General features: G+C 43.0%; 1 protein-coding gene and 1 non-coding gene across 3 annotated transcripts; both read left to right on the top strand.

Annotated features, from left to right (window-relative positions):
- The first annotated feature begins 51 nt into the window (after window positions 1-51).
- On the top strand, window positions 52-27463 carry cutc (cutC copper transporter homolog (E. coli)). 2 transcript variants are annotated; one of them, XM_072557200.1, is made up of 9 exons: window positions 52-232; window positions 8269-8344; window positions 10168-10227; window positions 12256-12465; window positions 14040-14075; window positions 17977-18110; window positions 19226-19253; window positions 25518-25623; window positions 26974-27463. In XM_072557200.1, exons 2-9 carry the CDS (start codon window positions 8275-8277, stop codon window positions 27083-27085), a joined length of 756 nt encoding a protein of 251 aa, XP_072413301.1. In that variant the 5' UTR covers window positions 52-232; window positions 8269-8274; the 3' UTR covers window positions 27086-27463. The 2 variants fall into 2 exon arrangements, with proteins under 2 accessions (XP_072413301.1, XP_072413304.1); XM_072557203.1 differs by lacking the exon at window positions 52-232 and adding an exon at window positions 410-557.
- On the top strand, window positions 14786-14858 carry trnak-cuu (transfer RNA lysine (anticodon CUU)). The gene has a single exon. It is a non-coding gene; the product is annotated as a tRNA-Lys (tRNA).

Genomic DNA, 27463 nt, shown 5'->3' on the forward strand with positions numbered 1-27463 from the left:
CGCTACCGGGGGGGGGGGGGGGGTGAAAGGGCAGAGGTCAAACCCCACCCGAAACAAAAGGGAACACGATCACAAACACAGGCAAAAAAGTCAACAAAGTAACAGCCGAGGCCGAGAAATAACTGGGAGAGGAAGATTAAAAAAAAATAATTCGGAGGCCTTGAATTTTCTGTTTGGACGGAGAGAGAGGGCGTGGTCACGTGACTCGGGCCTACCTCAGGCTGGGACTAAAGTGAGTATCGATTAAACTGTGATTTAATTCCGATTCATGCAGCGGCCTCTGGTAAACCTGCTGAGGGGAGGGTGTTGAATTTTGAGGCACGACGTTAATGTTATTTCATTGCTGGTACCGGGTGGTATTGCCGAGCCCCGGTTACCATGGCGATGCCTGCCCCCCCCCCCCCCCCCCCCCCAGCTGTGGGCCTGGACTCACAGAGAGAGCCTCAGCACCGGCTGGCTTCTTCATGACAACCCCCTGGGCTCCTTGACCACCTTTATACACAGACCAAGGCACCTGAGGCGGTGTCTGTTGCCTGTACCTAGCTGTGATTTGGAAGGTGATGACCAACTGCCTTCTTGAACTGCTGCTGTCTTTTTTTTTGCCAGTGGTGCACCCACAGTGCCATTAGGGAGGGAGTGCTAGGGGTTTTGACCCAGCCACAGCAAAGGAACAGCAATAAACTTCCAAGTCAGGATGGTGGGTGGATTGGAGGGGAACTTGTTGGGGAGTGTTATTCCCATATCCCTGCTGCCTTGGTCCTTCTAAATGATAGAGGTCATGCCTTTGGACGGTGCTGTGGAAGGAGCCTTGGTGATTTACTGTAGTGCATCTTGTAGACGGTACACATCACTACAACTGAGCATCAGTGATGGATTCCATGGTTGTGTTCGCCAAGCCGGGAAGTTGATTTGCAGATGTTTCGTTCTCCGTCTAGGTGACATCTTCAGTGCTTTGGAGCCTGCTGTGAAGTGCTGTGTCTGTACTGTGCTGTACTGTGTCTTCTGGAATTTATTTGGTTCCATCCCTGCTGTTTCCAGTTGCTGGTTCTAGTAGTTTGTTGTAATGCTTGGAATGTTGGCTCTGGGTCTATGTATTGGTTGACGGAGTCTGTGGATGAGTGTCAGTGATGGATGGAACGAATATAGTATTTATGGTAGCGGATTGTATGTTGTTTTATCTTGAATGGTGTTGAGCTTCTTTAAATGTTGTTGGAGCAGGTCTTATCCAGGCAAATGGGGAGTATTGGATTGCATTCTCAACCATTGCAAGTGGTAGGCTTGGGAAGCCCGAGAAATGAGTTGCTCAGTTTGACCTCTCTTTGTATTCATTATTAGTGTGACTACTCCAGTTAGATTTCTGGTCTATGGATATTGCTGGTGGGATATCTGTGATGGTAATGCTATTGCATATTAGGAGATGTGGTTAGATTCTCTCTTGTCAGAAATGGTCATTGCCTGGCTCGTGAATGGTGTAAATATTGCTAATATAATTAAGTCTGCATGTTATCCAAGTCTGCTTCAATATTTGAGGAGTTTTGAATGGTGCTGACCATTTGCAATCATTAGTGACTATCCCTAGTTCTGTTAGACAGAAAGTCCTTGATAAATTCATTGAAGATGGTTGGGTCAAAGCATTATGCGTCTGTAGCAATATTCTCTGGCTCCAGCAACACCAACCATCCTCCTTTGTGGTAGGTATGATTGACACCAATGGTGAGTTTTCCCACGATCCCCATTGAATTTACTTCACCTACGACTCCTTAGTGACATGTTCACATCAAAGCGGCCTTCATTCCTGAAGTGCAAATTTTCAAAATCACAGCCAGGATATTGTCAAATACTGTAGCCATTGTTATATCAAATCCCTTTAACCCTTTCATGCCTATTTGGAGTGAATCAAACCAACTGATGACTGACATCTATGATGCTGGGAAATAATAAAAATAGTAATTGCTGGAACAGCTCAGCAGGTTGGGCAGCATCTGTGGACAGAAACTAGAGTTAATGTTTCGAGTCAAGTGACCCTTCCTCAACTGTTTGTCACAAAATGCACAAGTGTCTTATGTTAACTATAATTAAACAAAATAATTGTAAGTGTAGGCTAACCGATTAATAGCCTTTGATTATTTCATCATAAATGAACAAAAACTAATTATTAAATAAATACTTTCTGATAGAAGAGCAGTCCCATCAGATCATTCATGCCTGCCTGGACTCTCAGTGCTGCCCTTGAGACATGCACAGTGGTGAAGAGACCATTACACATCTTCTTCTGGAATGTGCCTTTACAAGGAAGGGCTGGATAGAGACACATTTGTTTTTGTGGAGGCATATTCCCAGCAACTCCATGACATAGGACACTATGCTGCACAACAGGCTGTTGAGACATGCACTGAGAAGACATCAGCTTGATGAAAGTCATTCTTTGGACTGCCTGAAACTTGCTGGCGTCCAGTGCAAGGAGTTGACCTTGACCAACTGTTTGGGATGGGCACAGTCCAAAGTCCAGGACCACATGCTGAGGGATAGCTTGGGATAGCCACTGCAAAGGTGCAGTGGGGAAAGGCCACAGTCCCAGCCCTTTCAGACAAAGTGTACCGAGAGGCTGGTAACTTTTGAAGCACTGGGGTTGAATGCTTGTCACTGAATGTGTATGGTAAATGTCATGGGTTGTGGCACCTAATAATGCACAAAGGAGAAGAGTTATATTTATCGCTTTTTCAGTAATGATTTGTTATGAATAAAGTACTGCATATTTTTGCAAAATTAATGGTAAAAATGAGGTAAAATAGATTTTTATCCTCTCCTGTGTGTTCCCTCAGTATCCACCACAAACCCCATCTAACAGCAATGTCATAGAGACCTCCAGCACAGACACAGGTCCTTTTTGAATATTGATGGAATACTGTGTGCAATTCTGGTCTCCTTCCTATCGGAAAGATGTTGTGAAACTTGAAAGGGTTCAGAAAAGATATACAAGGATGTTGCCAGGGTTGGAGGATTTGAGCTACAGGGAGAGGCTGAACAGGCTGGGGCTGTTTTCCCTGGAGCATTGGAGGCTGAGGGGTGACTTTATAGAGGTTTACAAAATTGAGGGGCATGGATAGGATAAATAGACAAAGTCTTTTCCCTGGGATCGGAGAGTCCAGAACGAGAGGGCATAGGTTTAGGGTGAGAGGGGAAAGATATAAAAGAGACCTAAGGGGCAACTTTTTCACACAGAGGGTGATACGTGTATGGAATGAGTTGCCAGAGGAAGTGGTGGAGGCTGGTGCAATTGCAACATTTAAGAGGCGTTCGGATGGGTATATGAATAGAAAGGGTTTGGAGGGATATGGGCCAGGTGGTGGCAGGTGGGACTAGATTGGGTTGGGATATCTGGTCGGCATGGACGGGTTGGACCGAAGGGTCTGTTTCCATGCTGTACATCTGTATGACTCTAGTCCATGCCGATCAAAATGTCTGCCTATGCTGACCCCATTTCCCTCACTTGGCCCATTTCCTTCTAATCCTTTCCTATCCATGTATTTGTCCAAATGCCTTTTAAATGTTGATATACCCACCTCGACCACTTCCACTGGCAGCTCATTCCATATGTGTACCACCCTCTGTGTAAAAAATGTTGCCCCTCAGTTTCCCTTTTATTCTGTCGATGCTGTACATCTCCATGACTCTATCTTAAATTGATGCCCTCTAGTCCTCAATTCCTCAACCCTGGGAAAAATACTGTCCTTTAAGATTTGGCCAGCTTGGTCAATTGTATTGGTCAAGTGGCTATTGAGCCACTCGGCGATAGAGACTGAAGAACCTGACCCAGTGTCCATTCTCTGTCCTTGCTATCCTCAGTGCTTCCTCCAAGTGATATTCAACATGGAGGAGCTCATTAGCTGAGACATGTGGATTGCAATATGACATAACCCCAGGAAGACAAGAATCCCAGTTAACGAGCAGCACAGATGATGCTGAGGTGATATTTCATTGGGTGCTGGGCCAGATTGTTTGGATGTTGATTGGAAGCAAACTGTGCCAGTGCACTGGTGCTCTCACCTCAGGAAATATTGTGTGTTGCTGTTTAATTTGAAGGTGGTGTTTTGTTCCTGTCCCATGATCAGAATGGTTGCACCCATTCCTAGTCTCTGCACGAAAGCTATTCTGAGACTTTGATAGTAGAGCTCTAACGTTGACTGCCAAGTAGAATTTCTGTACTGATAGGTAACCAGTCCAGTGGCTTTGAGAGCTTTTCAGTCCAGGCTGAGGCATCTCAGAAGGATCCTGTTTCTGACAGCAGAACATCCCAAAGTGCTTTGAAATGCAAAATGGTTCTTAAGTGAGCCTGCAGTTGCCATTGCAGGGTAATGCAGTGACCAAGTTGTGCATAGCAAATCCTCACTAACAGCTAATGTGTTTTCAGCACCATTACCCGATACATTTTGGAAGAAGGTTGCCTAGTATGAGGGTGTTTCAGGTGTAACCCTTCAGGATTGGGGGTGACGGAAAGGGGGGGTTGGCGAGGGTTTTGGGTGGGCAGAGGGGCAGAGTGGTGAAGTAATGATAGGTGAAGATAGGTAGAAGGTACAGCCTGGTTGGCAGCTGGAAGGAAGAGTAAGTCAGAGGAATGGAAGACACAGGGAGGGGCTGGAAAGGAGCTGGGGGTTGGAAGGGGAGGTTATTTGAAATTGGAGAATTCAGTATTGAGTTCTCTGGGCTGCCCAGGCAGAAGATGAGGTGTTGTCCTCCAGTCTGTAGTCTGATTTGCTGTGGAAATGGAGGAAGCTGGAGATGGTCATGTCAGAGAGGGAGTGGGAAGGGGAATTGAAATGGACGGTGCCTGGGAGGTCAGGTTGACCCCTGCAGGACCAGCTGAGATGCACGACGAAATTGGAGGAACAAAGCCTCATCTTCACCTGGGCAGCCTACAGCCCAGAGGACTCGACACGAGTTCTCCAATTTCAAATAACCTCCCTTCCCATTCCCTGACTCCCTTACCAGTCTCTTCCCCCCTCCCTTCCATTCCTCTGATTGACCCTTCCTTCCAGCTACCAACTGGATCCATTCCTCCCATCAACGAATGAGGCCATACCCTCTACCTGGGTTCACCCATCCCTACCTCACCACTCCACCCCTCTCCCCAACCAAAACCCTCCCCCACCTCTCTCTATCTGTGGCTCCACTTACCCTCACCTCCCAGTCCTGAAGAAATAGTGATTTCTGCACCTCCTGATGCTGCCTGGCTTGCTGTGTTCTTCCAGTCTCCTGCTTGTCCAACTTGGATTCCAGAATCTGCAGATTTTTGTCTCTAGAGTGTGAGTGTAAGTGTAATCTAGGCTGTTTCTCTGTGTAGCTACAAAAAAAAAGCCCCAAATTGTTACCTCTCATATGAACTGTTGTGAAGAGCTGTGCATGCTCCAACAGAAGGTACATAGTAGATGCTGCTAATATTTACACTTTAATAATTAGGGTATATACTGTTTGTAAAAGGTATTAATTTAGTGATCTATCTTTTGAAAACAGCAATTCAGAGCTCTGCTCAGGTTCCAAGCTACTCCCATTGTGCATGTTCCTAGGCTCATTTATTTTTCACTTAATGGATGCAGGTTTCTCTGGCTAGGCCAGCTTTATTGTCCATCCCTGATTATTCAGAGGGCAGTTCAGAATCAACTACGTTGCTGTGAGTCTAGAGTCTCCTGCAGGCCTGATCAGGCAATTTCCCTCCCTAAAGCACATTAGTGAACCAGATGGGTTTTTTCTGACAATCAACAATGGTTTCATGGTCATCCCTAGACCTTTAATTCCAGGTTTTTATTGAATGCAACTTCCACCATCTGGCATGGCAGGATTTAAACCCAGGTCCCCAGGATATTCGTTAAGTTTCGAGATTAATAGTCAAGTGATAGTACTACTAGGGCATTGCTTTTCCGAGTTTAGATCCATCTATTTCCAATGGAGTTGACATTTTGTTGACTGATGGCTGATCTGTCTTTGTCTATGTCTCACTCACTCTTTTTTTTTCCTCACTGACTCTCTCCCTCTCTCATTCACTGTCTCCTCACTGCCTCTCTCTCTTCTACTTGCTCAATTTCTCTCTCCGTTTCTGTTTCACACATTCTTCTCCCCCTCCCGTCTCTCTCTCTGTCTCATGCATTCTATCACTTTTTATTGTCATCTCAGTTTCTGACCATCAATCTCCCTCTCTAAGTTCATGTTGTTGATACAACTTACAGACATTGTGGTGCTTTAAAATCCCTCCCCTACAGTAACTCATTCTTTCAGACCTCCGACATTTGTCATTCTCTCTCAGACATTGAACACATAACAATACAGGCCCTTGATGTTATGCTGATCTGTGAAACCAATCTGAAACCCATCTAACCTACACTTGTCATCCATATATTTATCCAGTGACCATTTAAATGTCCTTAAAGTTGGCGAGTCTACTACTGTTGCAGGCAAGGCATTCCATGCCCTTACTATTCTGAGTAAAGAACCTACTTCTCACATATGTCCTATATCAGTCATCCCTCATTTTAAAGCTATGTCCCTTCATGCCAGCCATCACCATCCAAGGAAAAAGACTCTCACTGTCCACACTATTTAATCCTCTGATCATCTTGTATGTCTCTACTAAGTCACCTCTTAACTTTCTTCTCTAATGAAAACAGCCTCAAGTCCCTCAGCCTTTCCTCATAAGACCTTCCTCCATACCAGGCAACATCCTGGTAAATGTCCTCTGCACCCTTTCCAAACCTTCCACATCCTTCCATAATGCGGTGACCAGAACTGTATGCAATACTCCAAATGTGGCTGCCCCAGAGTTTTTTACAGCTGGAACATGAACTCATGGCTCCAGAACTCAATCCCTCTACCAATAAAAGCTAACACACCGTACACCTTCTTAACAACCCTATCAACCTGGGTGGCAACTTTCAGGGATTAATGAACATGGACACAGAGATCTCTCTGCTCATGCACACGACCAAGAATCTTACCAATAGCCCAGTACTCTGTATTTGTGTTCCTCCTTCCAACGTGAATTACCTCACACTTTTCAAGATTAAATTCCATTTGCTACCTCAGCCCAGCTCTGCAGCTTATCTATGTCCTTCTGTGATTTGCATCATCCTTCCGCACTGTCCACAACTCCACCAACTTTAGCGTTGTCTGCAAATTTACTAACTCATCCTTCCACGCCCTCGTCCAGGTCACTCATAAAAATGACAAACAGCAGTGGCTCCAAACTTCCTTTTTCTCCTATAGTCTAGGTGAAATGCAACGTTATCCACACATAACCACTACTAGCAGGCTTAACTTGCATCCCTCCTCCCAGGAAATTAGTTTGTGATTTGGGCATTTATCTTCTCAGACAAGAGACTGGTTCTCAGACTGATCAGTAGTCAGTTGGGAAATAATGGCTGTGATGGTTAGATGATTATTTATAGAGTCATTGAAATATTTACATCCTACATAACTTTTTAAAATTTACTCATGGGACATGGAAGTTGCTGATTGACCAGAATTTATTGCCCGTCCTTAGTTACCCTTGAGCAGGTAGTGGTGAGCTGCCTTCTTGAACCGCTGCAGCCCATGTGCTATAGATAATCCCACATTACCATTTGGGAGGAAATTCCAGAATTTGGACCCAATGACACTGAAGTCTGTATTTCCAAGTCTGTATGGTGAATGGTTTGTAGGGGAATTTGCAGGTGGTGGTGTTCTCATATCTGCTGCCATTATCCTCCTTGGTGGTAGTAGATGTGCGTTTGGAAGGTGCTGTCTAAGGATATTTGGTGAATTTCTGCAGTGCATCTTGTAGGTAGTACACATTTCTGCTACTGTCAGTTATGGAATGACTGAATGTTTGTGGATGTGGTGCCAATCAAATAGGCTGATTTGCCCTGGATGCTGTTAAGCTTCTTGAGCTGCAGTATACAGGCAAGTGGAGAACATCCTATCAAACTCCTGACTTGTAGATAGTGGACACACTTTGGGGAGTCAGGAGATGAGTTATTTGTTACAATATTCCTTGCCTCTGACTTGCTGTTGCAGCCACTACATTTTTATGGTGAGTCCAGATCAGTTTCTGGTCAGTAGTAATCCCTGAGATGTTGGTAGTGGGGAATTTATCCTGGTTATGCTACTGAATATCAAGGTTGGATTGTCTCTTATTGCCATTGCCTGGCATTTGTGTGGCACAAGTGTTACTTGCACTTGAGCTGTACTTCTGAACCTGCTGTTTGTCATTTTAAAAAATACCATCTATTTGATCCATAGGATTGGATGTCAACACGTGTTCTAATGGAGGTGTGTGCAGACTCAGTGGAATCTGCTATCAATGCTGAAAGGGGAGGTATGTGCTGCACTGGTCCTGTACTGTATATTAGACTGAGGCTGTGTATCTTAAACCATCAAATGTTACTTTCACTTTCAGTCTTTTCTCACTTTGCCCCAACCTCCATGTGATCACGTGAATTGGTCTCGCTAGCTCGGTCAGCATTTGATGTCCATCTCTAACTGCCATTGAGAAGCCAGCGATGAGCTGCTTTCATTCTCCAATCCATGTATTATCAGCACATCCACAGTGCTGTTAGAGAGGAAGTTTCAGGATTTTGAGGAAAGGAGGAATGTTTTAAAACTGAGGTGTTTTTGGTCTGGTGGCCAATGTTAACTAAGGAGCTTGGGTGAATGGAATTTGGGCGAGTTTTGGTAAACTCTTGTGGAAGGAGGAAGATGGTTAGATTTGGTCAAGTCTACAAGTAATCAAGACTTGGCTCAGTAGTTGACATGAACACCACAGCTTCACAGTGTCATTACAACACAGAAGGAGGACCTTTGGCCATCGTTCCATACATCAAATATCCCTCTCTGCTAGTCCCATTTTCCTGCACTTAGCCCATAGCCCTGCATGCCACAGCATTTCAAGTGCTCATCTAAATAGTTTTTAAAATTTCTTGAGGATTTCCACCTCTACCACCATTTCAGCAAGTGAGTTTCAAATACCCACCCTCCTCTGGATGAAAAGCAAATTCCTCAAATCCCCTTTAAACCACCTGCTCGTTACGTTAAAACTGTACCCCCTGGTTCTTGACCCCTCTACTGAGGGGAAATGCTTCTTAGGAGCATCGACAGGGGAGATAGAGAGAACTTCACACACTTCAATCAGATTGTTGCCTTCAGAGACTTTCCTCCTCTATATACCACACCACTAATTTTCATGTCATCTGCAAGCTTACTGATCATACATCCTCGATTCATGTCCAGATCATTAATGAACACAGCAAACAGCAAGGGATTGAGCATTGAACTCTGTGGTACACACTGGATACAGACATTCAGTCACAAAAACACAATTTGACCATTGCCTTCTTTTTCTATGAAGACAACTTTGGATCCACTTTTACAATTTGCCCTGGATCTCAGTGGATCCTGCCTTCTTAACCAGTTTACCATGCAAGACCTTGTCAAAAGTTTTATTGGAGTCCATGCAGAATACACAGATGTATTCAAGGGGAAACTAGATAGCTACATGAGGGACAAAGCAATAGAAAAACATGTTGCTATAGTTAGATTAAGAGAGTTAGGAGGTGGCTGGTTATTAGATTAGATTAGATTACATTACAGTGTGGAAACAGGCCCTTCGGCCCAACAAGTCCACACCGACCCGCCGAAGCGCAACCCACCCATACCCCTACATTTACCCCTTACCTAACACTATGGGCAATTTAGCATGGCCAATTAACCTGACCTGCACATCTTCGGACTGTGGGAGGAAACCGGAGCACCCGGAGGAAACCCACGCAGACACGGGGAGAACGTGCAAACTCCACACAGTCAGTCGCCTGAGGCGGGAATTGAACCCAGGTCTCTGGCGCTGTGAGGCAGCAGTGCTAACCACTGTGCCACCGTGCCGCCCGTGGTATGGAATATAAACACAGCATAGTCCTGTAGCGCTTTATTACATGTTTTGTTCTTGTAGATTCTATGTAAACATTTATTTAATTAACATCTTAGCTGGATTCCTTTAGCCTCTGTGAAGAATCAGTCTAATTATTGTCTGACCTGCTGAATGTTTGCCGAATTAGCTAGAAATTGCAGCTTTTCTTTTGGCCAGTCCCTCTTTGAGTTGCCTTGACTCCCACTCTCCCACAGTTAATTGGTTGTGATTGTTTTCAGGAGCATGTCGGATTGAACTGTGTTCCAGCCTAATGGAAGGAGGCATCACTCCCAGTATCGGTAAGTGCTGGAGTTTTCTAACTGTTGAGAACAGGATAAAACAACGCCTTTCGGTGATGCTGTATAGTAAATGTTGGTCCAATCTATGCTGAAAGATTTTCTGTCACTATCTAACACAGCAGTTCACACCAATAACTGACCTCATCAAGCTGTTAGGGCAGCCATCACATTAGCTCCAGGCATTCATGTATTCATCACGTCAGCTCCAGGCATTCATGTATTCAAATAAACTAAACCACTATGGATGTTGAACATCTGAAATAAAAACAGAAAAGCTGGAGAAACTCAGCAGGTCTCTTAGCATTTGTGGGAAGAGGAACATGGTTAACATTTTGAGTCTAATATGATTCTTCAGCACTGTAACTGTACTGCATTCTTTTATCATTCTTCACAAATACGTCTGCCAGATGGAACATGAAGGCTGACATAGCACAGATGGGCTGAATGGCCTGTTTCTTTGCTGTAGACTTGGTGTGATTCCCTCTCCCCCTCTTGTGGTTACCTAGTGGTTTGAGGATTTGCACTGTTTTTTTTCTGTTCTGGCTATTGAAGCCTGAGTAGCACGATGACAAGTTAGTAGCTGTCCTGCTTCACAATTAGGAGTTATCCACAGCCTTTCCAGAAGAAGTGGTTGCTATGCAAGCTTGTTAGTGGTGACTGCTGTGGCCAAAGCGATTCACACAAAATATTAAGCAAAATGTCTGGAGATTTGCTTGAGCAATCTTCTTCGCAGTTTTTTCTAAGTTTCTGATAGTGTTGCAAAAATACTGGCTTTGCAATATATATTGATGATTTAGCTGAGAGAACTAAATGTAATGTTTCCAAGTTTGCAGGTGACACAAAGCTAAGTGGGAGGGTGAGCTGTGGGAGGATGCAAAGATATGTCAGTGTGATTTGGGCAAGTGCATGGCAGATTCAATATAATGTGGATAAATGCGAGGTTATCCACTTTGAGAGTGTTATGAAGATGTGGGTGTACTGTACCTTTTTAAGAGAGTTAAAAGCTAGCAAAAACTACTTGATAGCACCAGGTGTTCTGAAAAAAGATATAATGTTACAGATGCTCCAGTTACTGGAGTAGCTAAGATAGCTGGTTGCCTGGAAACAACAAAACAGATTTGAATTAGGCCAATCACTTTAAATTATACCATGGAAAATACCAAACTCCAGTCCAGTTTGAATTTAGTATATTGACAATCTTTAAAAGCCAATGACACAATCTGATGCTTTGAGGTGTAAGACCAGGAAGGGGGTGGGGGAGAGAATTGAACAGTTGAGAGGAGAACTGCCAAGCTGCTCGCATCCAAAGACTGTCTAAAACAATGAAAAAGATACCTTTATCAATCAATATCCTGTGAAGCAGAATCTCCAAGAAGAAGAATAGGTGACCAGAATACAGAGAAAACTGCGAGCTGCCTGGCTTTGAGATAAGAAGTTTTGTAAATCATAATCGGGAATTTTATCAGACTAATATTATAGAAGGGAAGGTAAAAGATAGGTTAGAGAGGAGTTGTAAATAGTTGTTAGTTAATTATTCTCTGTTATATTTTAAGAAATAAAGTTTGTTAATTTTTACTTCAAATAGTTCTTGGCCTCTTGAATTTTCACACATTACTGCATGGGATAAATCTTTTCTGTGTTGCTGGTTTACGTAAGCAAGAGAGTTTACCCCATGTTGTAACAAGAGCAAAAACAGGAAGGTGGATTATTATTTGAATGGTTGGACAGACACTTGAAGAAAATGAATTTTAGAGCTGTCAGGAAAAAGCTGGAATGTGGAACTAAATTGGAAAGAAGAGTCACGATAGGCTAAAGGACTCCTTTCTACATCCTAAGGTTCCATGACTGTTTGGATCATGTCATCTGTGGAACGTAAGCATCTGTAGTTGAATAGCAGAAATTTGAAGGAGTGGGATATATAGGTTTTCTTCATGAGCTGACTAAAGCAATAGAGAATATTTCTATTATGTGTCAAAGTAGCCGTCCCTCATTTGTTGTGTGTTTTTTGATACTGGTTGGTTGTGGCAGGTCTATTGCAGTTGGTTAAACAGTACGTGAGGATTCCGGTGTTTGCCATGATACGTCCGCGAGGAGGGGACTTCCTGTACTCCGACAGTGAGATTGAGGTCATGAAGGCTGACATCAAGATGGTCAAAGCCAATGGAGCGGATGGAACTGTATTTGGGGTTCTGACAGAGGATGGAAGAGTCAACACTGAAGTATGCATGGATTTGATTGGTATGAGCTTCATACTTTGATGATCTGAATAGGGAGTTTAAAACGATCAAAGGGCAGAAGTGAGAAAGAAACTATTTTATTTGGTGCTGGGGGCTGCCAACTCTTTCATTTTCATTTATTGGATGTAAAGCTCCTGGGGATGGGGTTAAAAATCAGTTTGTTGAGGGAGGGGGCAGAGTGTTATGACAAAACTTCCAGAAATACATCCAGGCTAAGTTAGCAGCCTTGTCTGCAGAGGGATCCAGAATGAGAGAGGGGCATTAACTAAACAGTTAGAGCCACGTTGATTGGTGGAATGTCCACAAACCGGCCTTCATAACAAAGATCAGTGTAAATCTGGAACTCTCCTACAAAAAAAAGCTGTTTATTCTTGGGGTCAGTTGAAAACTTCAGAATTACACAATTACATAACCAAGACTGATGGATGGAATTAAGATACAGATCAGCTGTGATCGAATTGGAGGATGGCTTGGGGGCACTGGATGGGCTCTCCTGTTGCATTTTCCTCTGTACCATAAGACATTCAAGTGCTTTATTAAGGTGTTAGTTCCCCATTTGATTTTCTTCCAGTGTGTTCCTCCCTCTCCTGAGGTGATGACTTATGTTGGAATAGTCCTCCCTAGTTGTGGAAACCACCTTTGTTTACCTTTTCCTTGTTTCCACATCAAACCTTCTATCATCTAATTGGATGGAGGAGCAAATTTGTGGAACTGAATTCTCATAGATCAGTCCACAAGAAAAGAGAAAAACTTGCATTTCTTTTGCACTTCCCCCTATCACCAGATGTCACAAGGTGCTTTACAGACAATTAAGTTCTTGATGAATGGTGGTCACCATTGTAATGTATGAAATATGGCAGCCAACTTTTGTTCATCAGTTTCTGAGACACTAGGTTTATGGGTTGTCATTTCCTGATGAAGGGCTAATGCCTGAAACATCAACTCTCCTGTCCTTTTGATGCTGCCTGAGCTGCTGTGCTTTTCAACTCTGACTGTCCAGCATCTGCAGACCTCACTCTCACCTAGTTGTTCAAATCCAAAGTAAAGCTGGCACTCCTGTGCAGTACTGAAGGAGTATAGCAATGTTGAGGTGGTATCTTTCAGATGAGAATTTAAACTGAAACTCCAGTCTGTCCTCTCAGGACGGATATTTCCATGGCATGATGTCAAAGATGAGCAAGCTGTTCTCCCTAATGCCCAGGACAGTACTTATCCTTCAACTACCATCACTCAGAACAGATGAACTCATCATAACCTCATTACTGTTTGTAGCAGCTTGCTGTGTACTAATTGAGTGCCACATTTCCTATATTACAACAGTGATTACATTTCAAAAGTACCTCTCTGGCCGTAAGATGATTTTGAAAGCTTTGAGGACATTAAGAGTGATTTCAAATTGACACAATTCAATTTGTGATTTTGTCAAGCAGAGGAAGGGAAGGGACATTGGGGAGATAGCCAACAATAAAGATTTCTCCAGCAGGTTAACCCATTCTGGTGCTTATATTAAACTTCCTTTTTTAACGTAAGATGGTGAGTATTCTGAATGTCTAAACATTGCTTCCTCTGTTGCAGCTGAATCACGACCTCTGTCCGTGACTTTTCACAGAGGTGAGTATGTCTGAATAAAGAGGGAGTGACTGTTGGGATAAGATAGGAAAAAGTGACCAACTATTTCAAGGGAGAGACCGTGAAGGAGGAACATACTGTTTCTGGAAGAACATTGAGGTACTACAGAATTTGCAGAAAGATGATACCAGAATTGACATGTTACCATTATCAGGAAAGTCTGAACATCCTGGGACTCCTTGCTGCAAAAACAAAAAGACTGATAGAGATCATTAAAATTTGGAAGAGTTTAAGGGAAAAAACGGGGAGGAGATCTTTCCACTGTAGGGGAAATTGGAATTAGGGCTACCATCCCAAGACAGTCACAAATAGTCTAATGGGGAATTCAAGAGAAACATTATTACTCAGAATGGTGAGGATGCAGAACTTCGGGATAGTTGAGTCAAAGAAACATAGGCCCAGTTGAAGGGAAACTATTTAATTGAAAGAGAGAAGATATAAAAGGAACCCTAGGGGCAACGTTTTCACACAGAGGGTGGTACTTGTATGGAGTGAGCTGCCAGAGGAAGTGGTGGAGGCTGGTACAATTGCAACATTTGAGAGGATTTGGATGGGTATATGAATAGGAAGGGTTTGGAGGGATATGGGCCGGGTGGTGGCAGGTGGGACTAGATTGGGTTGGGATATCTGGTCAGCATGGACTGGTTGGACCGAAGGGTCTGTTTCTGTGCAGTACATCTCTATGACTCTAAGCCCGGCTAGCTCAGTCAGTAGAGCATGAGACTCTTAATCTCAGGGTCGTGGGTTCGAGCCCCATGTTGGGTGTTGTGTTCATTACAAATGCTACAGGAAGTATAGAAAGGCAGGCAAGAGAGGAGGGGAAGTAGCATTTTTGATAAGGGATAGCATTACAGTTGTGCTGAGGGAGGATATTCCCGGAAATACATCCAGGGAAGTTACTTGGGTGGAACTGAGAAATAAGAAAGGGATGATCACCTTATTGGGATTGTATTATAGAACCCCTAATAGTCAGAGGGAAATTGAGAAACAAACTTGGAAGGTGATCTCAGCTATCTGTAAGAATAATAGGGTAGTTATGGTAGGGGATTTTAACTTTCCAAACATTGACTGGGACTGCCATAGTGTTAAAGGTTTAGATGGAGAGGAATTTAAGTGTGTACAAGACAATTTTCTGATTCCGTATGTGGATGAACCTACGACAGAAGGTGCAAAACTTGACCTACTCTTGGGAAATAAGGCAGGGCAGGTGACTGAGGTGTCAGTGGGGGAGCACTTTGGGGCCAGCGACCATAATTCTATTAGTTTTAAAATAGTGATGGAAAAGGATAGACCAGATCTAAAAGTTGAAGTTCTAAATTGGAGAAAGGCCAATTTTGACAGTATTAGGCAAGACCTTTCAAAAGCTGATTGGGGGCAGATGTTCGCAGGTAAAGGGACGGCTGGAAAATGGGGAGCCTTCAGAAATGAGATAACAAGAATCCAGAGAAAGTATATTCCTGTCAGGCTGAAAGGAAAGGCTGGTAGGTATAGGGAATACTGGATGACTAAAGAAATTGAGGGTTTGGTTAAAAAAAAGAAGGAAGCATATGTCAGGTATAGACAGGATAGATCGAGTGAATCCTTAGAAGAGTATAAAGAAAGTAGGAGTATACTAAAGAGGGAAATCAGGAGGGCAAAATGGGGACATGAGATAGCTTTGGCAAATAGAATTAAGGAGAATCCAAAGAGTTTTTACAAATATATTAAGGACAAAAGGGTAACTAGGGAGAGAATAGGGCCTCTCAACGATCAGCAAGGGAGCCTTTGTGTGGAGCCACAGAAAATGGGGGAGATACTAAATGAATATTTTGCATCAGTATTTACTGTGGAAAAGGATATGGAAGATATAGACTGTAGGGAAATAGATTGTGACATCTTGCAAAATGTCCAGACTACAGAGGAGGAAGTGCTGGATGTCTTGAAACTGTTAAAAGTGGATAAATCCCCAGGACCTGATCAGGTGTACCTGAGAACTCTGCGGGAAGCTAGAGAAGTGATTGCTGGGCCTCTTGCTGAGATATTTGTATCATCGATAGTCACAGGTGAGGTGCCGGAAGACTGGAGGTTGGCAAACTTGGTGCCACTGTTTAAGAAGGGCGGTAAAGACAAGCCAGGGAGCTATAGACCAGTGAGCCTGACCTCGGTGGTGGGCAAGTTGTTGGAGGGAATCCTGAGGGACAGGATGTACATTTATTTGGAAAGGCAAGGACTGATTCAGGATAGTCAATATGGCTTTGTGCGTGGGAAATCATGTCTCACAAACTTGATTGAGTTTTTTTTTTGAAGAAGTAACAAAAAAGATTGAAGAGGACAGAGCAGTAGATGTGATCTATATGGACTTCAGTAAGGCGTTCGACAAGGTTCCCCATGGGAGACTGATTAGCAAGGTTAGATCTCATGGAATAAAGGGAGAACTAGCCATTTAGATACAGAACTGGCTCAAAGGTAGAAGACAGAGGGTGGTGGTGGAGGGTTGTTTTTCAGACTGGAGGCTTGTGACCAGTGGAGTGCCACAAGAGTCGGTGCTGGGCCCTCTACTTTTTGTCACTTACATAAATGATTTGGATGCTAGCATAAGAGGTACAGTTAGTAAGTTTGCAGATGACACCAAAATTGGAGGTGTAGTGGACAGTGAAGAGGGTTACCTCAGATTACAACAGGATCTGGACCAGATGGGCCAATGGGCTGAGAAATGGCAGATGGAGTTTAATTCAGATAAATGCGAGGTGCTGCATTTTGGGAAAGCAAATCTTAGCAGGACTTGTACACTTAATGGTAAGGTCCCAGAGAGTGTTGCTGAACAAAGAGACCTTGGAGTGCAGGTTCTTAGTTCCTTGAAAGTGGAATCACAGGTAGATAAGATAGTGAAGAAGGCGTTTGGTATGCTTTCCTTTATTGGTCAGAGTATTGAGTACAGGAGTTGGGAGGTCATGTTGCGGCTGTACAGGACATTGGTTAGGCCACTGTTGGAATATTGCATGCAATTCTGGTCTCCTTCCTATCGGAAAGATGTTGCGAAACTTGAAAGGGTTTAGAAAAGATTTACAAGGGTGTTGCCAGGGTTGGAGGATCTGAGCTAAGGGGAGAGGCTGAACAGGCTGGGGCTGTTTTCCCTGGAGTGTCGGAGGCTGAGGGGTGACCTTGTAGACGTTAACAAAATTATAAGGGGCATGGATAGGATAAATAGGCAAAGTCTTTTCCCTGGGGTCAGGGAGTCCAGAACTAGAGGGCATAGGTTTAGGGTGAGAGGGGAAAGATATAGAAGAGACCTGAGGGGCAACATTTTCACGCAGAGGGTGGTATGTGTATGGAATGAGCTGCCAGAGGATGTGGTGGAGGCTGGTACAATTGCAACATTTAAAAGGCATTTGGATGGGTATATGAGTAGTAAGAGTTTGGAGGGATATGGGCCAAGTGCTGGCAGGTGAGACTAGATTGGATTGGGATATGTGGTTGGCATGGACGGGTTGGACTGAAGGGTCTGTTTCCGTGCTGTACATCTCTATGACTCTATATGCTGATGGGATGAGTTGAAGGAGGATAGAAGTAATCTCCTGTGAAGGCTAAACACAAGCATAGACCAATTGGGCTGAATGGCCTCTCTCTATACTGTAGTTCTACTCAAGACAATCTACAGTTGAATAGTGAAGCTGAAATGGAATTAATAATCTTGAGTTTTGTTAAATTATTTTTAAGCTTCAGAATGAGTACAAGCATTTTCCATCAGAAAATTAAAGCTTTTGGATAGAGTTTCCAGTTGTCTCGATTTTGTGATTGAGAGGGGCGTGCAGCGGGTTGATCAGTAAAATAACAGTTCCCTGGTTTCTCTCCATTTGCGGGGCCAATGACCCTCTGATTCCAGCTGTTATTTGTGTCTCCACAGCATTTGATATGGTGCGTGACCCCATGATCTCCCTGGAGTGCCTCATCTCTTTGGGCTTTGAGCGGGTTCTCACCAGCGGATGTGACAGCACGGCACTTGAGGGGCTACCTACCATCAAGCGCCTGGTAGAACAAGTGAGTTTGTGGTTTAGGCAGCAACCATTTTAAATGTGCCCAATGTTGTCTTTGCTGGTACAGAGACGGTTTGGTACTCAGCACCAAATGTAAACGCCAGGGTGAACCTATGAGGCTAAACGGCCATTTCCAGACTGCAAATACGATGTAATTCAATGCTAGAAAATTCTGAACGATTGAAAAGTGGGGCGAAGAATAAACATGATAATTACAGGCCTGCAGAAACGTTAGTGGCAGGAAAACTGTTTTGTCAAGTACAAAGTTAATTCTTACTTGGAAAAACGTGTGCTAATAAATGACAGCTAGCACAGATTTGTTAAAGACTACTAAACTACTAACCTGATTGAGTTCTTTGGTAAAGTAGCAGTGAGGGTTGATTATGACAGTACTGTAGATGTTCATGACTTTTAAAGGCATTTAAGAAGTACCACAAAGTAATTGGAAAATATCCATCTGCTTCATTGATTTCCTTCAGGGAAGGAAATCTGCCCTTCTTTCCTGATCTGACCAAGAGGTGACTTCAAACCCATAGCAACATGTTTGATGCTTACATGCCCTCTGAAGTGCTTTCGTGAGTTCAATTCGAGGGCATTTAGGGGTGGGCAACAGGTGCTGGCATTGCTGACAACACTCGCATCCCATATAAAGGCAAAAGAAAATAGAATCAAATAGTACTGAAGGAAATTTGATAATTTAGATTCAACATTGACTAAGGAATAGGAGGCAGAAGGTACTTGTAAATGGAGGTAGCTATGGGAGTAAGGAGAGCAGAGCAATGGATGGATTTGCAAGCAAGGATGAATATTTTGAAATCTAGGGACTGGGAGCTAATGTGGGATCAGGGAGCTGTAGAGTATCCTTATGATGGGAAAGATGCAGCAGAACATTCTAGAAGTGTGTGTGTGTGTTACATTTTATTCACTTACCAGTGCAATATTTCTGACAGCTAAACCACTGATCCTGTAAGTGTATTCCACAATCTTATAGATGTTCATGAAGGGATTTCTCCTGCTATCTTTTCTAAAACTTATTTTAAATTTTTTTTATGTATTGCAGTAACTAGCACTCCCTCCTTTTAGCCTCTAATGTTTTTTTTTCCCATTTACATCATTCAGGCAAAACAAAGGATCATTGTCGTACCAGGTAATACAGTTTCCTGTTGTGTTTTTCAGTTACCTTGGGATTCAAATTGTTGTTTGTTTCTGTGTGGAGACCAGAATCTGGAGGGCTGTAATTCTATTGATATTGGAGGCAATTATTCCAAAAATTGAATAATTGAATAATGTCATTTCCTGTGGCAATGTAATTTCCTGTGGTAACGTCATTTCCTGTTCTTTTTCTCAGGGGGTGGTAAATGGGATCAAAGTCAATGTGTTGGAAATGACATCACCAACCCAAGGAAACCGAAACACATAAATAGAAAGCAGGCCATGCCACCAGTGCTTCACTGGAGGCTCACTGATGATGTTACCTAGTATGGTGACGAAACATCTGAAACCGAACCTTCCAGCTTAGTGAGCAAACTTACATCCAGAACCTCAACCTGAGCTACAAATCTTCTCAAAGCTCTGATCTGTTTGCACATGTATCCTCCAGATCTGGAATACGGTGGGAAGGAGAAAGCATTTCTTTAAAAGTTAAGAGTGGCCTAATGAAACACACCTATACTGCCAATAAAGACCAGAGCCTGTAGCATTCTTAAGTCCAAGAGGATTACAGACAAACTAAAGCTTCTTCCACGGTGTGCTAACCTTACACGATCATTGGTGACATTTCCCTGATTAGTGATCCTGTACCTTGCCTGAGTGACTTAGCCCCAACTGTTGGCTGAAGTGGTAGCAGTTTATATGCTTTGAGGCTTTGTCTAACAGGGGTTGGACTAGAATTATAGACAATACAACGTACCATCCAATTGACAGTTGATCTTACAATGTTCCAGTAAAATATTTTTTTATATGACCATAAAACCGTAAGACGTTGGAGCAGAAATTAGGCCATTTGGCCTATCAAATCTGCTCCACCATTCAAATGTGGCTGATAAGTTTCTCAACTCCATTGTCCTGCCTTCTCCCCATAGCCCTTGATCCCTTTAATAGTCATGAACCTATCTATCTCAGTCTTAAATATACTCGATGACCTGGCCTCCACAGCCTTCTGTGGCAATGAGTTCCATTGATTCACCCCTGTCTAGCTAAGAAGTTTCTCCTCATCTCCATACTCAAGGATCTTCCCTTTACTCTAAGACTGTGCCCTCCGGTGTTAGTCTGTCCTGCTAATGGAAGCATCTACCCAACATCCACTGTATCCAGGCCTTTCAATATTCCGTAAGTTTCAATTAGATCCCCCTCTCGTTCTTCTAAACTCCATCGAGTATATACCCAGAGTCCTCAAACATTCCTCATATGTTAAGCCTTTCATTCCTGTGAACCTCCTGTGGAACTGCTCCAGGGCCAGTATATCCTTCCTGACATATGGGGCCAAAATTGCTCATAGTATTCTAAATGTGGTCTGACCACATTTGAGGCAAAGCCTCAAAAGTATATCCCTGCTTTTATATTGTAATCCCCTCAAAATAAATGCCAACATTGTACTTTCCTTTCTAACTACTGATTCAACCTGCAAGTTAACCTTGAGAGAGTCCTGGACTAGGACTCCCAAGTCTCTTTATACTTAAGATTTCTGAATTTTCTCCCAATTTAGAAAATAGTCTTTACCTCTATTCTTTCTTCCAAAGTGCATGACCTCACAATTTCCCACATTGTATTCCATCTGCCACTTCTTTCCCCACTCTCCTAACCAGTCTAAATCTTTCTGCAGCCTTCCTGCTGCCTCAATATTATTTGTTCCTCCACCTATCTTTGTATCATCTGCAAACTTAGCCAGAATGCTCTCGGTTCCTTCATCAAGATCACTAATGTATAAAGTGAAAAGTTGTGGTCCCAAGAATCACCCTGTGGAACATCACAAGTCACTGATTGCCATCCTGAGAAGCACTCTTTTATTCTCACTCTCTGCTTTCTGCCAGACAGCCAAGTTTCTATCTATGCTAATACCTTGTCTCTAACACTTTGGGCTCCTTTCTTACTCAGCAGCCTCCTGTGCGGCACTTTGTCAAAGGCCTTCTGGAAGTCTGAGTAGATAATGTCCACTGACACCCCATGTCTAACCTGCTTGTTACCTCAAAGAATTCCAACAGATTTGTCAGGCATGACCTCCCCTTGATAAAACCATGCTGACTTTGCCTTATTTTACCACGCAGTTCCAAGTATTCAGAAATCTCATCCTTCACAATGGATTCCAAAATCTTACCAACGACTGAGTTCAGGATAATCAGCCTGTAATCTCCCGTCTTTTGCCTTACTGTCTTAACTAGGGAGGTTACATTAGCGAGTTTCCAGTTCTCTGGGACCCTCCTGACTGCAGTGATACCTGAAAGATCACCACTAATGCCTCCACTATTTCTTTAGCTATCTCCTTCAGGACTTGGGTGTAATTCATCTGGTCCAGGTAATTTACCCACCTTTTAGACCTTTCAGTTTTTTTCGCATTTTCTCCTTGGAGTTGGCCACCATACACACCTCTGCCCCCCCAGACTCTTGTTGAATGTTTGGAATGTTACTCGTATCTTCCATCATGAAGACTGACACAAAGTACTTGTCCGGTTCCTCTACCATTTCTTTGTTCCCCATTACTACTTCACCAGCATCATTTTCCAGCAGCCCAATGTCTACTTTTGCCTCTCTTTTGTCCTTTTTATGTATCTAAAGAAACTCTTGGAATCTTCTTTTATATTACTGGCTAGCTTACCCTCCTATTTAATCTTCTGCCTCCTTATTTTATTTTTAGTTGTCCTTTGTTGGTCTTTCAAGACTTTCCAATCCCCTGACTTCCCACTCCCGTTCTCCACATTGTGTTTTCTTTTTTGCTTTCCCGGACTTCTCTCCACCGCCATGGATGCTTGGTCCTCCTTTTAGTACAGTTCTTTTTCCGAGGGATGAATCTCTGCTGTGTCTCCCGAATTACTCCCAGACACTCCTGCCATCGCTGTTCCACTGCCTTTCCTGCTTAGCTCCTCTCTGTCAGTTCTGGCCAGCTCCTCCCTCATGCCTCTGTAGTTGCCTTTATTCAACTCTAATACTGCTATATCTGATTCTAGCTTCTCCCTCTCAAATTGCAGCAGAAATTCTATCATGTTATGGTCACTGCCTCCTAAGCTCCCTTATCAAGTCTGCCACATTGCACCAGTCTGCAGAAATTTGACTGAAGGGTCTATTTCTGTGTTGTGTAACTCTATTGATTCTATATATGACTTAAGCACATAAGAAATTGGAGCTGATGTCTCGAATCTCCTCTGCCATCCATTTAAAATCACAGGCGATCTGCCATGAAGTCCATTTTCTCACCTGTTCCCCATAGCCTTTGATTCACTTATTGATCAAAAGTCTAATCATTTCAGCCATCCTCCATGCCGGAATATTCATAATCTGTCTTGAGTGGAGAAATTTTTCCTTACCTCAGTTCTAAATTATAGAGCCTTATTCTGAGGCCCTGCCTCCATGTTCCAGATTTCCCAGCCAAGGGGATCTCACGATCTGCCTTGTCAAAACCCTTCAGATCTTTTATACTTCATCCTTCTGAACTCCAGAGAGTACAGGCCAAATTTACTCTGTCTCTGATCATATGACATCTCTCTCAACCAGGAACTAATCTGATTTTGGATCCCAAAGAAGAATAGAATAGAATCATATTGGAGTTGAAATGCTAACTCCGTTTCACTCTCCACATGATGAAACTCTGATGAATTTCTCCAGCACTTCCTATTTTCATTTCACACCCCCAGCATCTGCATTATTTTATTTTTATTTGAATAAAATCACATTTCCTAATGTTATTTCTTCTAGCAACTTGTCCAAAATATGAGTTTCTATCCTGTATTTCTCTTCGGTTTCTTTGTGTGGTCCTCACCGATTATATCCCTGACAAGCATTGTTTTCTCAGCAACGTTAGGTTTAGTCATTTGGCAATGCAAAAATCTGATTAATAGTGAAAAAAGGAGACATTTTGTTGAAGCTTTCCATCTTGCAGTCATCAGGATACATGCATGAATCTCAAATTGCAAAGAACGTAACAAATTTATTCTGTATGAGAAAAATGTTGATTCATTGGTTGGGAAGTTGACTCTGGTCATGTTATTGGCATGGAGAATACCTTAGTGATCTGTTGTTCCCACAATTTTGAGTAGTTCAAGAAAGGCTCAATGCCTGGACCTGTTTCTTTTGTTTGCAGATTTCAGGTTCCTGTGTATGAATGTGTGTAGCTTGTAGCAAGTATCCTGATAATTGCGAGCTAAAAAGCTGTGACAGTAAGTCTGCTTTTTGAGTAAAACATAGCTGCTGTATCTCTTCCTACCTCTTTGTCTTAACCATTAAATAGATCGTAAATAGCTGAGGGCCCAGCATTGATCATGGTTGTAACCTGCCAACTTGAAAGTATGCTGGTTATCCCTAGTCTCTACTTCCTGTCCATTGACCAATTCTCTACCTATGCTAAAATATTCCCATCAATCCGTAAGCCTTCATCTTTAATGTTAATCTCTTGTGTGACATTTTGGTCGTTTTCAGTTATGTGTTGATGATATTGCTGTTCCTCTTGAAGCCAATGGCTAGAGACTGGGGCAGCACAGTGGCTCAGTGGTTAGCTCTGTTGCCTCACAGTACCAGGGACCTGGGTTTGATTGCACCCTCGGGTAACTGCTTGTGTGGAGTTTGCCCATTCTCCCCATGTCTGCGTGGGTTTCCTCCAGGTGCCCCGTTTTCCTCCCATAGTCCGGAGATGTGCAGGTTAGGTAGATTGGCCATGCTAAATTGCCCTTAGTGATGAGAGATGTGCAGGCTAGGTGGGTTAGCTATGGGAAATGCAGGGTTGCAGGGATAGGGTAGGAGGAGTGGGTCTGTGTGGGATGCTCTTCAGAGTGCTGGTGTGGACTTGATAGGTCGAATGACATTAGATTAGATTAGATTACATTACATTAGTGTGGAAACAGCCCTTCGGCCCAACAAGTCCACACCGACCCGCCGAAGCGCAACCCACCCATACCCCTACATTTACCCCTTACCTAACACTACAGGCAATTTAGCATGGCCAATTCACCTGACCTGCACATCTTTGGACTGTGGGAGGAAACCGGAGCACCCGGAGGAAACCCACGCAGACACTGGGAGAACGTGCAAACTCCACACAGACAGTCGCCTGAGGTGGGAATTGAGGCGGCAGTGCTAACCACTGTGCCGCCCACGACCTGTTTCCACACTGTAGGGAGTCTGATTCAACGATTGATTATTCCCCCACTTTTCATTCACAGTGTGCCTGCCACCCCCTCAATATAGCCACCAAGTTATTGAAAGTCCTCTTTTGTGTATTAATATGTATACTGCAAAATCATGATTCTCAGTAGATAGGAATAAACTGTGGATCAGCTGGTAGCATTCCTCCTTGTGCATCAGAAAGTTGTCAGTTCAAGTCCTGGTCCAGAGACACAATCTAAGGTGACACTCCAAATGCAGTATTGTGGGAGTGTTGCACGCTCAGAAGTACAAGTTATCCTTTTTCATAAGAGGAATGAACATAAAACTAAAGATTTCATTCTTCATTTATCCAATATCTTGAATAGAATGTGTAGTTTTGGTCTCCTGATTTGGGGAAGGATATAAATGTGTTTAGAGATAGTTCAGAGGAGATTTACTGGATTGATTACTCCAATGAGTGGGTTGTTTATGAGGAAAGGTTGGATAGGCTGGGCTTGTTTCCACAGAAGTTTTGAAGAGTGAAGGGTAACTTTTTGAAGTGAATCGTCTTGGCAAGCTGGATTTAGAAAGGACATTTCCTCTTATGGGTGAGACCAGAACCAGGGGCACTAGTTCAAAATAAGAAGCCATCCTTTAATGACGATGATGAGATTTGTTTCCTTTCTGAGGCTTGTGCCTCTTCTGGAAGGGAAGGTGGGAGTAGTTCATTGAGTATTTTTAAGGCACAAGTAGATAGATTGATTCTTGTTAACGAGTTATCCAGCATAGATGAAAATGTGGAATTCAAAACACAAACAAATCATGATTTAATTGAATGGTGGGTAGGCTTGAGGGGCCAAATGGCCTATTAATGCTCCTAGTTTGTATGTTCATAAGAACAGGGACTTCTCCCTGGTGTCCTGGACCAATCGCCTGATTATCTCTCATTACCATTTTGCTGTTTTAAGCTTCCTGTGTAAAAGTTGGTTGGCATAATTTCTACATTATGGCACTGACTGTCCTTCAAGAGCACTTCATTGGCTGAGATTGTAAGAAGTATTATGAAAATGCAGATTTCTTTCTAACCAAAATTTGTATCTTTTTATCTTTGTGTGTTTCTTAGGGGGAGGGATAACAGAGAGAAATGTGCAGAGGATTCTGGAAGGTTCTGGGGTCCAGGAGTTTCACTGCTCTGCCCGGTCCTCTCGAGACTCTTTAATGAAGTTTAGGTAGGTCACCCCAGACTAATTGTCTCGAGGTAATGTAGTAGAGAAGGATGCTCATCTCCATCAACTTATTACAATTGATTAGTGAAATTATTCACGCTTATTTATAATTGTTCCTGCTCAGTCTTAGTGTATTTCTTCCAGTAGTTGCTCTTTTCTCAGGGTGAGGTGGGGGGTGGGGGGGTCCAAAACATTGGTTTCAGGTGAGAGGGGAAAGATTTGAAAGGGATCTAATGGCTAAATATTTCATGCAAAGGAAGGTGTGTGTATGGAATGAGCTGCCAGAGGAAGTGTGGAGGCTGGTACAATTACAACATTTAAAGGTATCTGGATGGCTACATGAATAGGAAGGGTTTAGGGAGATATGGGCCAAATGCTGGCAAATGGAACTAGATTAATTTAGGATATCTGGTCGGTCTGGACAAGTTGGACCAAAGGATCTGTTTCTATGCTGTACATCTCTAAGACTCCAATAAGGAGTCAGTTAGCTCTGGTCGTGGACAGCTGGTTTGCAACGCAGAGTGATGCCAACAGCACTGGTTCAATCCTGTAATGGCCGCGCCATCTCGACCTCGGCCCTCACCTGAGGTGTGGTGACCCTCGGGTTAAACTGTTGCTCAGGTTAATTGTCTCTCTCTAATGAGAGAGCAACCGACTGGGATAATGGCAACCTTAGCTTTAACTGTTGTGATGAGAGTTTATAAATTCTGTAACAAAACATTCTATATTTAGGCCTAGATAGCTTTTAAACAATTATTTTTAATATATTTTAACTGTATTACTCTTAGATAACTGTACTTCAGTATTTCATTACATGATTATTTAATACAATCTCTCGCCCGATAATTAGACCTACTGGCTTTATGCTCTCTAACTGTCTTGTTCCAGCAGTCTTCCTAAACAGAATTTGTAAACTCAGCTTATATAGTAAAAGCTGGATCACAGCGTGGTGGTAATGTTACTGCCCTGCTAACCAAGGGGTACAAGTTGAGGAAAAGAAATCAAACCCCATCAAGGCAGCTGATGAAATTTAAACTACCAGTTTTTAAATCTGGAATTAAAAGCAAGTCTCAGTCACGCTGACTGTGAAGTTCTCAGAATGTCCAAAAAGACTCATCTGCTTCACTAATATCCTATAGAGAGGGAAATCTGTTCTGGCCTACATGCGAGTTCAACCCCACAATGTGGTAATTGATTCTCTGTGTCTCTCTGACAAGCCACTTGGTTGCACCAAGCTACTACAGAAAAAGCCGATGTATGCGAGCTTAATTTGCTGGGATAATGATCAATACTCCAACACTCAGAGCTGAATTGTGGTAGATGTCATGTGTGTTCTTTTCTTTTTCTCATTAGAAACCCCTCTGTTTCCATGGGAGCATCGCTCACTATGCCAGAGTACAGTATGAAAGTGACAGACACGTGCAAACTAAAAACAATGATTGCTATTGCAAAGGACATTGTATAAATACTGAGAATCTAGCAACCAAGAGAACCAGGGAATAAATACTGCCATTTAGAAAAACAAACGGAAACATTTACCTGATCGTGTACGGGTCTGAACAGTCCAACTATTGTGACTTGTTTACTAACTGCAAAAAGAACAAACAAGAGGTTTGCGTTGAACACAGTTCGTTAAAGATTTGTGGCCAAGGAACCTTTTTTATATCACTTTTGTATGTTACAAATGATCGACTCTGTTTTCAAATCAATGCAACCTGAATCCTTACTCGCAGTGTCAAGCCGTGGGAAGTAGGGGCAGACTCAAAACACAAGGAATGTGGTTGGCTCCCAGTGATTGCAGCTTACTTTTGTAGAAATTAAAATTTGTTGATCAAATGCTCCA

This window comes from Chiloscyllium punctatum, chromosome 38 (genome assembly GCF_047496795.1).
Source record: "Chiloscyllium punctatum isolate Juve2018m chromosome 38, sChiPun1.3, whole genome shotgun sequence".
Lineage (NCBI taxonomy): Eukaryota > Metazoa > Chordata > Chondrichthyes > Orectolobiformes > Hemiscylliidae > Chiloscyllium > Chiloscyllium punctatum.

Coding starts and splice junctions, on each gene's coding strand:
- cutc (XM_072557200.1), top strand. CDS start 8,275: ATGTCAACACGTGTTCTAATGGAGGTGTGTGCAGACTCAGTGGAATCT. Junction 19,254..25,517: donor AAGGATCATTGTCGTACCAG/GTAATACAGTTT, acceptor TGTGTTTCTTAG/GGGGAGGGATAACAGAGAGA. Junction 25,624..26,973: donor GACTCTTTAATGAAGTTTAG/GTAGGTCACCCC, acceptor TTTTCTCATTAG/AAACCCCTCTGTTTCCATGG.